The sequence below is a fragment of the Ruditapes philippinarum genome, unplaced genomic scaffold, assembly GCF_026571515.1.
Source record: "Ruditapes philippinarum isolate M1 unplaced genomic scaffold, ASM2657151v2 ctg7711_1_1_1_1, whole genome shotgun sequence".
Taxonomy (NCBI): Eukaryota; Metazoa; Mollusca; class Bivalvia; order Venerida; family Veneridae; genus Ruditapes; species Ruditapes philippinarum.
In genome coordinates this window covers 27,289-43,811 of record NW_026854715.1, presented here as the reverse complement: position 1 = coordinate 43,811, position 16,523 = coordinate 27,289, and the positions used below count along the sequence as shown (strand labels likewise).

Sequence of the window (16,523 nt, the reverse complement as noted above, 5' to 3'; positions counted from 1 at the left end):
CTGGTCTTCTTAGGGTTCTCAACAAACAGGTTTGACTTAAATATTCATTTTTTTTTAATTAAAGATTTTATATATAGTCAAACATGTCTCTAGTAAGGGACAAGTATGTGGGAACATGGCAGTGTGTAGCCTAACTTTTACTTGAAATACTTTGATATTTCTTCAAGAAGGAAAATGAAATGGCCGTCTTGATAAAGGTGTATTTACTACAGGTTTTACTATATATTCGTTTAAGTTCATTTATTTAATTACAAAAAAGGATAAACAAGGTTATGGATTGTAACATTTACAGTAAGAAATTAAATTGATAGACTTTGGAATCGGAAATCAGATTGATAAAAAAATATGTATGAAAACAATTTCACAAGCCTCACATTGGTACTGGTACTTAGGCTGAATGGAAACTTTAATTGGATGTTCTTAAGACACCTTTTTGAAATTGTTTTGTGAATATAATCTATATAAATTTTGTTGTTAACATTATAACCCAAAGAAATAGTTTAAAACTTAAATTTTATTGTTGAAACAGCTTGGACCAAAGAAAACTGTTCAACTCAGATTGATCGAGGAGAAATGGATGGACCTGGCTTTACCAAAAGAACAGTTTGATGACTTGGTTAGAATTGGAAGTTTTGGTGGTGAAATTGAGTGGAACAAATTTTTTGCACTGGCATGTTCTGCTGTAGCAGAGGTAATAATACACGTATAGTATATTATTGTAATAAATAGGATATGAATGAGTGTAGATTCCATACAGGATTTATTGAACAAGTTTGATAAAATTATATTATGTGAGCCTCTGGCAAGCTTAATATTATTTAATTCAACGAGTTCAATAAATTCAGTAATGAATCTACAGGAATATAATATTCTATTTATCACATACCCAAAATAAATAATGTTTATAGCGAAAAATAATCATTTGTTATTGAAGCGCCAATAGTATAACGCTCCCATTCTTTACGCTTTGTTTGTATAACACAAATGACGTCACATCAAAATATAGGCACAGACATGCAATACCATTTTTACGGGGTCGCAAAATCGGCACAGGTGTGTGTTAAAATGATTTTATTATAAAAAGATTAGATGCAAATGGTTATATTTTCTTCAACGTATATTCCATACATCAGCTACAAATGTTTAATTTAATAAAAGGGGCATCTGTGATCAATGGTGAAGGTCACAGACTTCATGATCAAATATTTAGACAGTCCCCTCTTCACTTTGGATTTGAATCTCGATAGATATTTTTTTTTTTTTTTTTCACTTAAGACTTAAGGATGCTAAGCAAGTTTGCTAGTTCTCATCACTTGTATAGTTTTGAAGTGTTTATGTTATCAATGACTTAAATTCCTGTTTCTTTTTGTATAAACATGTTCCTCTTCATGTGAAAAAAAAACCGTTTTTTTATTGAATTTAAACATTATTTATCAGGACTTTTTTCCTTCTATAGCAGGGGCTGTTCAAGGGCGGTTTCCCAAAGAAATATTCTTGAGAATCTTGCAGTTTTCCCCAAAATTTGAATTTACATAAAGTTCTTTCTTCCCCTTTTGCAAGAATACTAAATAATTTCCCCCAAAAATTAATGACGGGGCTGCTTTCCAAACCTGTGAAAAAAGCCCTGTTTATTTTAAGTTTAATTCTACATATGGCTAATATAAACCACTCTGGAATCTGTTCTCAGAAACTATCTAGTACTTGTGTCATATTGGAAGCATGGTTTTGACCCTAATTGACCTGAAACCCATTATATGTCCAGCTTATCTTATGGTCAAAATGGATGATAGCCTTAATGCTTATTTCTATTTCTTTTCTAAGGAAGTCAGAGCTTTTGTTGATATAGCAGAGCTCAAAAATTCCACTTGTCTGCTTGTAAATAGAGTAGAATTTAGGAGAACTTGATGCAGGAATAGTAGAAAAATATTGCCTGCACATTGGATTTAGAAGCTACTTGTCCTGCAGGACATGTGACTCTGAAAATATTTTTTAATGCCTGCTATTATAGGATAATCAAATATATGTAATTTTTTTATTATTAACAGAATATCACAGCGGCTATGAAGACAGTATGCGAGATTTTAACGGCAGACCCCGAGGGTGGTGCAGCAAGAATACCTTTCCAATTGTTTAAAGATATTTACACTTACCTTGCACAGATAGATGGGGAAATCTCACAAACACAGATTAATGAAGTCTTTACATATTTACAATATGATGTGTAAGTATCATATGAGTATATTTTATAGTTTTTTATGTTGGTGTACCGACTTATGTCCATCTATTTTTGAACTTGTGTCTTTCTGTCTCTGGGAACTTGTGTCCATCAGTATGAGAACTTGTGTCAATTTGTATACATGCCCTTGTGCTTTCTACTTGCTATTCCAGCAGTTCCTCCCAAATAACTTAAACAACATACTGGAAGCATTTTGTCTAAGGACCTTGTTTTAAGGTCTTCAGGATAACATAAAACTAAAACTTGTATTTGTGAAAAATCTAGTATATATTACTCATTTACCACAGTGTACTTAACTCGATATGTGACTTTTTTCTTTCAAAAATAAAAATCGTGTTTAAAGCTCTACATGATGTACTGATATCATCTGGGTGCATCCTAATAAGATATAAACAAATTGATAACTTTTGATTTACAATATGGCTAAAAAAATGACAACTTTTTTGTACAATAAAGGGAGGTAAAAAAAGTTTGGAAAAATTAACATTGTTATATTTATAGCTAGATTTCTGCTGGTAGGATATATAGGAAATAATTTGTATAAATATTTTTTGTATATAAACCTAATATTAAAACTTATTTTTTTTATATTTGCAGGGATAAACAAGACAAGTATGTTATGCCTAGAAACTTTTTGAGCCCAGAGTGTCCTAAAATGGGGTCATGAATTACTGCATTTTGTGATAGACATTGAAATGTTTCATATGTTATTTAATGATTTCTAATGTTGAATGTTTGTTACATGCTGTTATCTGATGGGCAGTTTGATTAATTGATGGATTTAAATTATTTGAACAATTCACTAAAAAATTTCAGACATTTTAGATCTACTAGAAATAACCAGTTATTGTTACTTGTATGTGGTTAACGATATTTGGTCGATAGATATTTTCGAATAAAGTTTAAAATATCTGTTTAAAAGAATAGTTTTTTATCTGCAAGCAAAATGTTTTGCAAAAAATATTTACAGAAAGAATTGAAGGAATTACAGAGATAAATGTATGATAATTGTGATTTTTATGGAGTTTGAATCAAATATGTAAGAATATAGATAATTCTTGTGCAAGCTTTTACTCTCTGATAATGTAAGCATTATATGTATCTTTTCATCGATGAAATAAAATATATTCTTTCATATTGATGTTTTTCATTTATTGTCACCCGCAAGATACAGTAGTGATGTACATGCATTTAACTTTCCTGTATTTTTATTTCACTTTTCTTAAAAAAAAAAACAGCAACAATAACAAAGAAAAAAAAACAACAAAAACAAAGAAGCCAAATTATCAATCTCATTAAAATCAGATCATCGTTTTTCGCTCAGTTAGTCCTCCAAATTGGTGACATTTGACACTAACTTGGGAAAAAAATGAAATTTTTAGCACTTTGGGAACCTGTTACTTAAATATAACAATAATAAACTATTTGAAAACACCAGCGAAAATGTGTTAAGTTTCATTAACAGAAGATAAATTAAATTTATAAATGTAGGTCAATATTCATAGGGACATACATGTATTCGGATTTTGTACCTTACAGAATGATCCACTATAAAACCTAGGTATAAATAGCGAAAATGAACAGACCATTGATTTTAACATTATATCTAGTTTTTATTATCATAGGTCACCAATATTTGAATTTTACTTGTAAACTAGAGGAGCATAAGACATTTATATTGTAGTGATTCATGTTCCTTTTATTTTGACAAGGCTTTATAAAGTTTGTCATCAACTAGCTGGTCTTTTTGTAACATACTCTTTTTTGCCTCTTTTTTTATTAAATAAAAATACCGCTCAAGCCGGTGCTAGAGGTGGGGGGGGGGGATCAGGGATGTTGCACCTCGTGTACAGACTAAATCAAACCGAGCCTGCAATTTTCATGTAATTTTGTAGTGATTATTGCTTCACAGTATATAAACGATTTGAACCCCAACCGGATCTTGTGAGAAGATTTTAGTGTCAGCCATATTCTGCCACTTTACTTGTTTACGATATTGGTATTATATTGATACTGATGGACGTTAGGTTAGTAAATCTATATTTATATTATAAGAGAGAAACTTCATTAAACGTCTAAGTTATGCAAAACATAAACGTTAGCACGAAGGCTATAAAATAATCGAAACTCACGAACAGCTTTCAGGTGATCAACACTGAACACGAACAAAAATCCGTCTTATTCCAATGTTGATTTAATTAAACATTGAATTGTGATATCGAACTACTAAAGTAATCAATAACAAACGATAATTTAGTCATATGCATAACATATTGCTGTATCTTGAACATAAATTTAAGAGTTTTACCAAGGAGGTAATTTCCGTAAACTGAACGTTACTTGCTGGTGATTGTGAACCCTACTTGTGAGTTTACTAATTTTATCTGTACCCTGACTTGTGAGTATTTTAAAAGATTTATTGGAGAAAAAGTTTACGATCATTGCGATTTTGTATCAATTATTGCCAGAAAATATAAATGATTGTAATAGAATTTTAGTATAGAAGGTGGGATCTAAAGTATTTACCGGGAATTGGTTTAACTGATAATATTGTTAATCATTTGTTTAATAAAATATATAATGCTATGTATATTTTTCTTTCGGATCACCATGGAAGAATACAACTGCATATACTGTTCAGTAAAGACTACGAATTTCAATACCATCATTTCAATACCATCATTGACCACATAATTATAATTATTCGCCATCCAGACTGCAACTTGAAAATAAGAATAAATAATGATAAACTTAAAAATGTCAGCGTCACAGCCAATAACGTAAACGAAAAAAAAGAAGTTTATAACACCAATAGCTGAAACACTAACAATTAAAATTTCAAAATTTCCCGAATATTCTCCGTTTAAAAAGATGCCAAAAGTGTCGACGCCTATGAAAGATATACAAGAATAAAAGTTGTACATGTCAGAATTAAATAGAAAGTCAATGAATTTCTGAGAATATAAAACAGTGTTTAAAAAAGCAGAATGAAATCAACGGTAGGTGTAAAGCTTTCAACATGTTGAAATAAGTAATCTGCAAAAAAATGTTGTAATGATATTTCGAGGTTTATTGATACGTGACGTTATGTCAAAACTAACAACAATGCCGTTGAACTAAATGTAAAAAAAATTATAGTACATATGTAATATTTTAGCTTTATATCTTTCCAAAGAAAAATGAATGGTAAGTGAAAATGAGGTTTGTTAGTTAATTATTCCTATCAAGAAATAATTGACTTTCTGATTCGTAAAACAGTGAAAACATGACGAAGCTCCTCCATTCATATGCAGTTTTAGTTACTTACATAGAACTAAAACATGTACCCTTCTCTTGTGACACAATAACTTCATATTCTGCACAATAAAATTTGGAACATACGACAAAAACACAATAAAAATCATCAAAAGAGACTCGCAAGTAATGGTTCAGTGAAAACACAAGTAGGGTACAGATCATTAAAATTGTTTTAGCAAGACGGGTACAGTTATCAGAAATGTCGCCTCTATTATTTACTATGTTTTATCAATATTCAAAGATATTTTCACAAGTGTCTGTCCGGTAACATGAGGTTAAGACAATAAATTAAAGATTCAGATATGAGTTATAGTGAAGTAAAACAATTTTAGGCATACATTTGGTTGTGTAATCGGCGTGTGTTGACATAAACAAAACATGAGGCGAAGAGCACAGCGTTTTATGCGCAAATATTTTACGAAGAAGGTTATGGATGTATATTTAAGCAAAGATTAATTATTTCTTAATATGATTCAAATGTTAACATACCGTAACATATTAAAATCAAGCCGATTTTTAATAGTTTAATGTGTCATTACGCCTGATTGTACGTTTAGATGCTGAGATCTTCTCACAAGATCCGGTTGGGGTTCAAATCGTTTATATACTGTGTTGCTTCCAAAGCCAGATATTTACAGTAAAGTTTCATACGACAAGACCAACTAGTGCAACGGACATAGTTTATTGAATTGGGAAATAATTGCCACCAAAAGAGTTAAAATATTAACGGAAATTTAATAATTCACAAAAATATCAAGCCATATTATGTTTTTATTCAGTGACTTGTTTATCTTGCACATCTTTGGGAGACACCCGTCCACATTTGATATTTTAAGAAAGGAAACATTCTAGCCAAGATTAAACTATGACCACAATGGGTATCCTTTAATTTCATCACACGGCGTAAATCCGATTGTCTGTCAGTATTTTTCAAGGATTACCAAATTAATAATTTGAAGTTACAAAAGAAAGTGTGCACTTGGATACAAGGAAAATTTTGTATACTTTTTAAAGCAAAACATTGACTTATTTGGTATCAAAATTTGCCAAAAATATATATACAACTCAATTGTTTGCGTTTAATTGAAATTTGATATTTGTTAGAACTTTAAATTGCTTATTTGCTTATAAACATCTTAGGGATGAACAATTGTGTCTTTTGCCTTATGATACTTGAATTTTCAAATTAAACATTCAAACCTAAGTCAACACGTCAGACAGTCTTTAACACTTCCATAGATGAGATGATCGCATAAGAAATTGATTAATTAATGGCCAAGTAACGAGACAAACAGCGTTAAAAACACAATTCTGTAACCTTTACCACATTTACCTGCTTTTACTATTCACAATTCGCTTTCTACACGAAACCTGGGACAACAATTGTTATTATTATTATTATTATTTGTCCCAGACAAAACTATAATTCTGATAATTATCAAATTTCATTACAAATTAAACAAGTGTTTCACAGTCAATATATTTTTTTTCAAATTCTGTTACCAGATTTGCCACTATATTGCTCATGAACGAGTATGTATACAAAATTTGAACAAAGTAACTATATAAGCGCAAACTTACTTTTTGCAACTATAAGTATATGGCAAAATTTGCCTTGTTAAATTATTTGAATTGACATTATAATTTATTGACATTGTCTTTTTCATGCCGAATGTTCATGACTTTAATGACGCGTTTTACTACTCAATCTATATTTTATGAAAGAACTTTTTTTGACATTTTTATATATATTTTAAGTTTTTTTCATACCTAGCAAGTATTACGAAAGAATATTTCATTTTCTACAACCATTGCCCTATACATATTGGAATATACTTCATCAAGGGAAGTAGTTGGTGCAAGAATATCTGTTGTTACAAAACAAGTGACTGGAAACTTGGAAGTTTTCGGAAAGAAAAGCTCTCATACTGTTCAGCTAAAATCATGTACACGTGTACGCATGTACAAAGGGTTAATTACTGAAGGACAGTCCGCGTTTTGTATATGCAGGCACTGTAGGTCAACACTAAAGATGTTGCACTTTTTCATTATCTCTCATGAACAGACCCGATCAAATCCAATTTTCATATTAGAGTTAGCTCTATATTGCTGTTATCTGTGCCTACGAGAGATCACCCTTTACTCGTTTATTTTTTAAAGATTTTTTTTACATATACATGTATAGACTAATAATAAAATCATAAATAAAATCATACATAAATTCTAATTTGGAAAAATATACGTCTTAAAGTTTTCATTATATTCATTACATCTAATACATCTAATAATCAATACCCTCAAAAAGCAAATTTATGCGTTTTTTTTTTCAGTCACAAGGCTGGAACCTACAGTGCTTTAGTACAGTGTATTACTTGATACCAGCTCCTTTATAAAATACATCAAGATTTTTTTCAATTATGTATTTACGAAAACATTGAGTCCATAAAAATATCGTCCTATTATTTGTCAAGATGGTCCGAACTAGATTTTCACAACATTAGGGCTACGCATATTTCTTTAAAAAGGCCGAGCATCAAACTTTATACAGAGTTGCATTATGGGCTTTGTTTTGCACGCGCCCGTGTCGTCTGCATCTGTCATCTGTGGAACAGCTGAACAGAAAAGAGAAGGGTATATTTTTGTGCTTATATTGTTCATGTTCATTTTCAGTGTCTTAAATGCCTGGTATTGTATTTTTTAAAGTAATTTTGAAAGAAAATCATTCTCATTTATCATGTTGATATGATGAAGTTGTTAAAAAAAACCCCACAAATCCTAAAAACACAAGAACGTGAGGCCATTATTCGTCATTTCCATAGTCATACTGCCAAATTAAAACACTATCGATATAAATTGGTAATAGTCAAAGCGTAACATTATAAAGAAATTGACAGATGCTTTGATGTTTAAAAATATTCAATTGTTTCTTTAACAAACATCAGGCATAGCCGGTGCTTGGTGTGTGGATAGCGTCAATGAATAGGATCAATCAAACGAAACCTGCAACATTTAAAATGATTTTCAATTCTGCAATTTTTTGTTTTCTTTAAGGATTCAGTTTTTCTCTATTTTTGGGACATAAACGGAAATTGTGTTAACTAAAGCCAGTAAAGGACAGGGATGAATTTAGGTTCCCAGACAATACTCAATTCCTATGATAGCATGTGTTTTATGATATCATGGTATTTACATTTTCAGTGACTACTAGTAAGTTGCGCTACTTTTTAAAATTTCATATTAAATCACATAGCATCTTCCAATAAATTTAGAATTATTCTTTATTGTAAGATCTACTGGTTTCCTAGCAGTTTCCGGCCACAAATCACACTTTTTAACAAATAAAATAAAAGTCAGTCTACGGAGGGGTACAAAACTTTGACAGGACAAAGTTAGGTACCTGTCCAGCATTGCCATGTGTTTAATGTTGCACTTTCATTTTAATTTTAATTTGAATATAGGCCTGAAATGTAATACCTTTTTCACCTTTATTCAAAAATTCATAGCATTTTTCCGGACCTTTTTTATTTTGAATATAATTCAGTACCATAAAGCAACGTGAAGATGGTTTTATCAGACAAACAGAACTTCCAAACCTTTTCCGTGTCGTCTGCAAAAATATGTTCCGAAGTACTGATTTACCTAAAACGGGGTCTTAGTTATTGCGCATGGATATTCAAACTAGAATTCCCCAGGTGTATTTTTGAAAGTCGTAAGTTCTCTTATGTAACTTTAAATAACAGGCAAAATTTCAAAATATATCAATCGTTGTACTATTTTAAATGATGTTTAGCAAATAAAACAAATGTCTCTCTGATTGATAAAGTAATGTGGATGCCTTACTGGTAAAAAATAGGCTGTACTGGACGGAAATGACAAACGTCCGGAAAACTGCTAGGGGACGGAAACTGCTAGAAAACCAGTAATGAATAAATTTGTGGCAAGAAAAATATTCCATAAAATCTCCATATTTTATTTCGCTAAATCATTTTCAGATATTTAATTTAAATAGAGTCACTATACATCTACTGGACTAGGCCACTGCTCAACCAATACTTCTTTTTGTGTAAGATTTATGTATTAAAGTAAAGAAACCTCATAGATTTTGCTATTTGTATCTGACAGTGCTGCATCTAGGCTACGCGATTTGCACATTTTTTTTGGAGATCGTGGATTTTAATGAAGTAAACGCACGCAAAGTCGCGCATCTGACGATCTTGTCAACTTTATTCAGTTTATCTTCATCGTATCTTGAACGCTTCAGCCATGTTTGTTTTCACTCGTGGTTATGACTAAATTACGTACTAAATCGCTTGTAGCAGCCGACTGGGTCATCTCACGTGTGTTTTGTAGTATTCGTCAATATTTTATTTTTTCTACTTCCGTTTTTGAGCGGATGATAGCTGTCAAAAATGCCTGAACATTAAATAAATGAATTCTTTTTGATAAGTCATATTGTAAGGTAAATGTATGTCCCCCACATTTTTTCAAATCGCTCACATTTTTCAGTTGAGTGGGGGACAATCCCCCATAATTTGGAAATTCTAGATGCAACACTGATCCATAGATACATGCCATATTTCCAGACACCCAGATAGTGGGATTTGGCTTTAAAAAGCAGGGGATTTGACCAAAAATAGGGGGATTTTGGTTCAAGCAGGAGTAAATCACTCGTAATCATAAATATGCACAAAACATTGTTATTTTCACACTTTATTTCATGATAAATAATATTCTGTTAACTGCAAAATAAATTCAACAAATGAGAATGTCATTCATGGCATGGCATATCATTTTCTGTTAAGTGAAAAATAAATTCAAAAGAACATAATCCACTTGCACAGGCTTCGCGAAACTGCTGAAAAATTTGCCTGACATTCGGTCAGACAAACTTTCAATTCTTGTCTGACCGAAAGAACTTTTGTCTGACCGAAAAAAAAATCCAAATATATGTATATGGTAATACCTTTGTGTTTTTTTTAAAGACATAACAACTTTTAAAGATTTGAAGCCATTTTATTCCCTTAGATAAAACATCAGTTTATCAAAATTGATTGACTCTGTCTGAAAATCAAAACATTCTGATTCATGATCAAAATCATCATCATCATAATCAGAGTCCTTATCACACAGCATGTCAATAGAGTAAGTGGAAACGGATGGTCTTGATTCTGCAGTATCTATATCATAACTGGGTACTGGTACAATTTCTTCAGTGTCAGTTGCATTATTCTCACTGAGGGCCTCACTGTCAGTGACCACTGTGGTAGTGACGGGTGTAGATTTGGGCCTTCTGATATAAGTTGTACGCCGTCCCATTACTGATGCAGCCTGGAGGAACAAGAACAAGATTATTAAAATCTAACTATGTTTTTAGGCTGGTGAGAAAAGTTTGTAAGGTGTAATGAAAACAAGATCTTTAGTGAATTAGTACAGTGTTTGCTTTTTACAGTAAACCTGAAAATATTACAGGTTTCCTGACAGTATTGTTTTAGTGAGAAAGGAAACATGTAAGATATTACACATAGAAATGATATTTTAGTTTATTAATGAGTGATCTAATGTTTAATAACATTTTTAGATAATTTACATGCATCTTACCAGCCATTTTTCAATAGCATCTTCTGGGTCAAAGTTTGCTATTGATGGAGATTGTAACTTGACAATCATCAAGTCATTTAGAACAGAAGTCCCAAGCTTTGACCGTCTACAGGTTTTTAAAAGTTTCAGTTGGGAGAAGGCTGTTTCACACTTCACACTTGTGGAGGGAATGGTTAACATTACATCTATGACAAGCGCTATCTGTTGAAAGTCGCAGTTTTCCTGTAGTACAGTCTTCCAAGAGAGAGAAGACATCTTCCCTCCATACCTGAAATTGAGCAAAAGATTATAAAAACTGAAATTGTGATGAAGATGAAATCAAATTCACCCCTATTAAGATTTAAAAGTTTTTAGAATTATTTACATTTTAACTTTACAATATCATCATGCTGTATATTTCCCCCAAACAAACTAGACTTACCTGTAAGTTGACGTTGGGTTGGAATTCTATGTAGTCATATAACAACTGGAGGGATCAAATGAGATGTGCATAGACCGTATCAATATTCCTCAGTCTTCAAAACGTTAACAGAAAAGTTATGTCCCAGAACGGGATCAAAAAGTAACATTTTCTTTAGGTATTAATATATGTAACTGTAACATTAAATGTTTTTCTGGGTGGAGTGGGAGGGCATTTGATCCCTCCAGTTGTTATATGACTACATAGAATTCCAACCCAACGTCAACTTACAGGTAAGTCTAGTTTGTTTGGGGGAATTCTATTACGTCATACAACTTCCGTGCTCAAATGAGACTTCGACACAAGAGGACATAACTTTTATGGGCTACGAGTCACTTACTATAAGACATGTAAATGTTTCAACAGTAACGTATGTATATTTTTTACCTGTATCTGACATGTTACTGTAATACTGCGGACTGGAAGGATACCTCTGTTTCCAGTGGCTTCTCATAAAACTGAGCAAATGTCCTCTCTGTTGCCCATCCAGCAACTTTCATGATCTCATTCAGCGGAACTCCACTCTGCTTTGCCTTGGAAGTTACTGCTCCCCTGGCACTATGTGTTTTATATTTATCAACGTCAATACCTGCATCTCTCATTACACATTTTATCCACCTACTGATAGTTGTTGAGACAACAAACTTGTATGGTTTAATGTAACTTATGAATAACCTTTTTTCTTCTCCACGCAAATGTTTAGTACGCGATATGTATTCTTCTAATGTACTATATACACACAACCTCCTATCTGGAGTATACTTCTTGCAATTTACAACAGGGTTACGTTTACCCTTACGACATTGTTTCAAAAGCCCACAATAATACAAAATAAAGGAATTCTCATCCTTTTTCATACCTTCTAAAGTTAATAAACTTACAGAGTGAGAACGACTTGCCTGAGTCAAAACAATAAGTGTTGCTAACTTATAGCTTAACATTTTCAATGTCAAATTATTCACTGGTGGCAACGTCTTCAGGTGACTCAGAAGTTTTGAAACATCCCACGTTTCTGTATACTTTGATCTTGTAGGTCTTAAGTTATACACACCAGTCATGTATCTCACAACTAACGGGTGTGAGCCGACATTATACCCTTCATGTGATTCACAAAGCATTGACAATGCACTCCTTGCTGAATTCAAAGTTTCATAACTATAACCCTTATTAAAAAGTTCTGTAAGAAATTCTATCACAAAGTCTATAGAGGTTTGAAATATATTACTTTGCCTTTCACGACAGAAAAGAACCCATTTGTTGATGTAACATGAATATTGCTTCTTAGTGGAGCGTCTCCATGACGCCATGATGATTTCGACAGACTTTTCCGAAAGTTCTCTGCTTTCGAATGATTTCCTGATATATGACATGCCATCAAATGGAGTTTGTTTACAAGAGGGTGAATTTTGTTCAAGCCCGGAATTCGTAGTGTGTTGCGACTTACTTTGATGATTAGTGGGATGTCTATTAACATTTCCAAAACTGCTGTGTACCAGTTCTGAGTTACCCAAACAGGCGCCACCAGGACCATCTCTGCTTCGTCTAGCAGTACCTTCTGCACCAGACGACCAATCAGACTGAAAGGAGGAAAAGCATAAATAAATTTTCCTTTCCAGTTTAATGAAAAAGCATCTACAGCTTCTGCTTCCGGGTCTGGTTTCCAAGAGACATATCTTGGCAAACGTTTGTTTAACCTGGAAGCAAATAAATCTACTTCGGGCTGCCCAAATATGTCTGCCAATTCTGAAAACAACCCATCATTTAGCATCCACTCAGTATTGTCATTGAATTTTCTCGAACTAGCATCAGCCTCATTGTCTATTCCAGGAACGTGTGTTGCTGAAAGCCATATATTTCTTTCACAACACCACAACCAGATTTGTCTTGCAAGACTGTTTAAATTCTGTATTTTGCCTCCCATGTTCTTAATATAGGAGATTGCACATGTATTGTCTGATCTTATCTGAACATGGCTATTAGTTGTGGTTTTGCAAAAGGATTTTAATGCATAGCTTACAGCAAGCAGTTCCAGGAAATTTATATGGTTTTGGGCCTCCTGGTCATTCCATCGACCACCAGTTTCTAAATTTTCACACACTGATCCCCAGCCTTGGATCGAGGCATCGCAAGTGATAACAGTGCTTGGGTTTCCATGAGAAATTCTCCGCTTTTGTTGAAAAAGATTATCAATCCACCATTGTAATTCAACTTTAATTGATTGAGTTACCATCATGGTGGACTCATAATCTCCTCTATTTTCTTTTAAAGCAATAATTTTTTCCCTCTCTGTATCACGATAATACAAAGGAGCAAACTCAACTGCAGAGAAAGTGGAAACCAAGAGACCCAAAACTCTAGCAACGGCCCTAATCTTTGCATGATTACGGTTTTTCAAATCTACACATGCTTGGACAATTCCATTTACTTTTTCTACTGGCAAAGTTACAATCATTTCTTTAGAATCGATATTGTTACCGAGAAAGGTAATTTTTTGAATGGGTTCAAGTACTGATTTTTTATCATGTATCATAAAGCCAACATCAGTCATTAAATTGACGGTGTCAGACACATTTTCTCTACATTCTGAGATTGTGTCTGCCATTAACAATGAATCATCTATGTACCCTGAATTCTTATGTCCAAGCATGCGTAGAGATGCATAAACTGGCTTCATGAGCCTAGTAAACTGTTTTGGCGCACAAGAAATACCATTTGGAAGAGCTTCGTACTGGTAGATTTTACCTGACTTCTGAAATCTTAGCTTAATTTTGTGTTCTGTTGCAATTGGAACAGAATAGTAGGCATGACGCAAATCAATTGATGCAAAATAACAGCCAGGTTTGACTAATTTTAATACAGATTCAAATGTATCCATTTTAAAATGATGATATTCAATAAATTCATTTAATTCTTTCAAATTTAAAATCATTCTATATTCACCATTCTTTTTAGGTCGTATGAAAATTGGAGAAATATATTCCTCAGGATGATGTTCAACTTCTGTAATAACACCCATTTTTAATAATTTTTCTATTTCTTTATCTACAATGTCATTTTCTTCAGGTGTGAAATGGTTAATGTAAGAAAAAGTTTTAATGGGATTTACACCCTCTTTAAATTCAATGTGACAATGTTGAACAATATCCAACACTGAATCATCACTGGTTATTTTTCTCCAATTTTCAATAAAATCCTTCAATCTACCAGCTTTAAAAATACCAACCTGCTCTACTTCTTGGGCGCCATCCTGACATTTTTTGAAGCTGCCGATATGTCTGGCCGACCACGACCTCTACCACGGAACCCTCGTCGGTAATAAGGATGAGGGCGTCTGCTAACATAGCCACGATAGTTGCCCCGAGGGAATCCTCGACCAAGATTACGACCAATCTTGTTCAGGTCATTGATCTCCTTCACATTCTTGTTGACGTCTGTATCGTCACCATATAAGTGATCAGTGAATGGGAGAGATGCTGAAGCCAAATAATGGTACTTCGGATCTAGATCCGACTTATGGAGTTCTTTCCGGCGAATATTTATCAACTTATTTGCCTGTCCAAGCAACGCAATAGAGTTTGAACTCCAGTCCATATCACAAGGGTCTAAAGAGTCAGCATTCTTGTCAATAAGCTTGACAAGGTTGGATGTGGCTTTGATGATCAAATCTTGGATTACCTGCATTCGGTTGTCGTCGGCCTGTGTATGCATTTTCAGTAGTCTCCAGATTCCCTGGTTGACTCTGGTTTTAACCAACGCCTCACAATTCTGTGGCCTGTGTATGTCCTTCACTATATCTGACAGTTTATCTTCCGTCAAACCACTTCTAAACGACATGTTGACAAAATGTGCCAGGTCATCATTGACTTCACTATCAACGGCATCTTCCTGCTGGAATTTGTTCACTAATGAACTAAATATGCCTCCCCCAGTAGTTTTCTTAGCACTTGAAAGAATGGATGCTTGTTCAGACATACATGCATCATCATCATATTGTTCTTGGCACTCATAGTCATTATAATCATTAAAGTCACCGTACTCTTGATCAGCAATCTGTTCAGTGAAGGACTGTAATTTTTGTTCTTGTTTTTCCAAGCGAGTGGCTTGTGCATTCAGATTTGCATTCATTTCCTTTAATATCAATAACACTTCTTTCGTTACACCACTCTCCTTTGTTGGCAACTGTTTCGTAGGTTGTTTACCGCTACTGCCGCTAGTAGCAGCCTTATCACTTGAAATTAACAAAGATGAAAGACTAGACGAGCTAGTTGTGGTAGTTACTGGGGTTATTTCACTTTGGGAGACTTTTGTGGTCTTTTTCCCCGTGTTTTCAACTGCACTTCTTTATCTGCCATTTTTCCACGCGACGTCGTAAAGCAACTCTATTAACGCACGTGGTTATGTCGTAAAATATATATTTTCGTAAAAAATACGACAATGGCAAATAATCAATATTTGCGAACAAATATTATAAAATTGTCTCAAATTGTTACGAATAACAATAAAATAATAGAGTATTGCTACAAATAGCAATATATATAAGACTGATAAGAACAATGAATTGTCTAAAACGTGAACGAACGAATCCGTCAAGGTAAACGGTCAGCTACCGTAGAAATACGACTGCACCCTACGAGAAGCAAAAACGCACTGAGGAATATTGATACGGTCTATGCACATCTCATTTGAGCACGGAAGTTGTATGACGTAATAGAATTGATAATTATATTGTACAACATTTCAAATTTGATCTTGGATAAAATAAACAATCAGAGACAATCAGACATTTAGTGTTGTTTTAAAAACTTGAATGAATTCCAAATTACTTTTTTGTGACAATTTTCTTCAGAAGACTCCATTGGTTAACCAGATTATCTTCAGTTATGTCTGCAGTCACTCTACAAATACTGGCATTAAAGTTTCTAAACACCATCA

At 33.2% G+C, this 16,523-nt stretch overlaps 4 protein-coding genes across 6 annotated transcripts in view; 2 read left to right on the top strand and 2 right to left on the bottom strand.

Moving 5' to 3' along the window:
* Nucleotides 1–3,371, top strand: LOC132740862 (ropporin-1-like protein; the record flags this gene model as incomplete). The annotated part of the gene is given in 4 exon segments (XM_060728905.1): nucleotides 1–29; nucleotides 530–691; nucleotides 2,046–2,221; nucleotides 2,834–3,371. Coding segments are annotated over 4 exon segments (437 nt in total), but the record flags the coding sequence as incomplete, so codon positions are not given.
* A 4,706-nt stretch (nucleotides 3,372–8,077) lies between these two features.
* LOC132740866 (HORMA domain-containing protein 1-like) overlaps nucleotides 8,078–16,523 on the top strand; it is a 31,842-nt gene continuing 23,396 nt past the window's right edge. For both annotated transcript variants that reach the window (XM_060728911.1, XM_060728910.1), the window contains exon 1: nucleotides 8,078–8,164. The gene's annotated coding sequence lies outside the window, so the exon portion shown is untranslated. The remainder of the gene's footprint in view (nucleotides 8,165–16,523) is intronic.
* On the bottom strand, nucleotides 10,371–16,518 carry LOC132740865 (uncharacterized). The gene is made up of 3 exons (XM_060728909.1): nucleotides 16,415–16,518; nucleotides 11,132–11,399; nucleotides 10,371–10,861 (listed from the first exon to the last, which is right to left on the bottom strand). The coding sequence occupies exons 2-3, from the start codon at nucleotides 11,384–11,386 to the stop codon at nucleotides 10,547–10,549; spliced, it is 570 nt and encodes a 189-aa protein (XP_060584892.1). The 5' UTR covers nucleotides 11,387–11,399; nucleotides 16,415–16,518; the 3' UTR covers nucleotides 10,371–10,546.
* LOC132740864 (uncharacterized) lies at nucleotides 11,849–15,434 on the bottom strand. Of its 2 annotated transcripts, none has more exons than XM_060728907.1 (2): nucleotides 14,815–15,434; nucleotides 11,849–13,168 (listed from the first exon to the last, which is right to left on the bottom strand). In XM_060728907.1, the coding sequence occupies exon 2, from the start codon at nucleotides 12,959–12,961 to the stop codon at nucleotides 11,993–11,995; it is 969 nt and encodes a 322-aa protein (XP_060584890.1). In that variant the 5' UTR covers nucleotides 12,962–13,168; nucleotides 14,815–15,434; the 3' UTR covers nucleotides 11,849–11,992. Both variants share the same exon structure in this region, with proteins under 2 accessions (XP_060584890.1, XP_060584891.1).

Coding starts and splice junctions, on each gene's coding strand:
- LOC132740865 (XM_060728909.1), bottom strand. CDS start 11,386: ATGTCTTCTCTCTCTTGGAAGACTGTACTACAGGAAAACTGCGACTTT. Junction 10,862..11,131: donor ATGCTATTGAAAAATGGCTG/GTAAGATGCATG, acceptor TTGTTCCTCCAG/GCTGCATCAGTAATGGGACG.
- LOC132740864 (XM_060728907.1), bottom strand. CDS start 12,961: ATGTCATATATCAGGAAATCATTCGAAAGCAGAGAACTTTCGGAAAAG.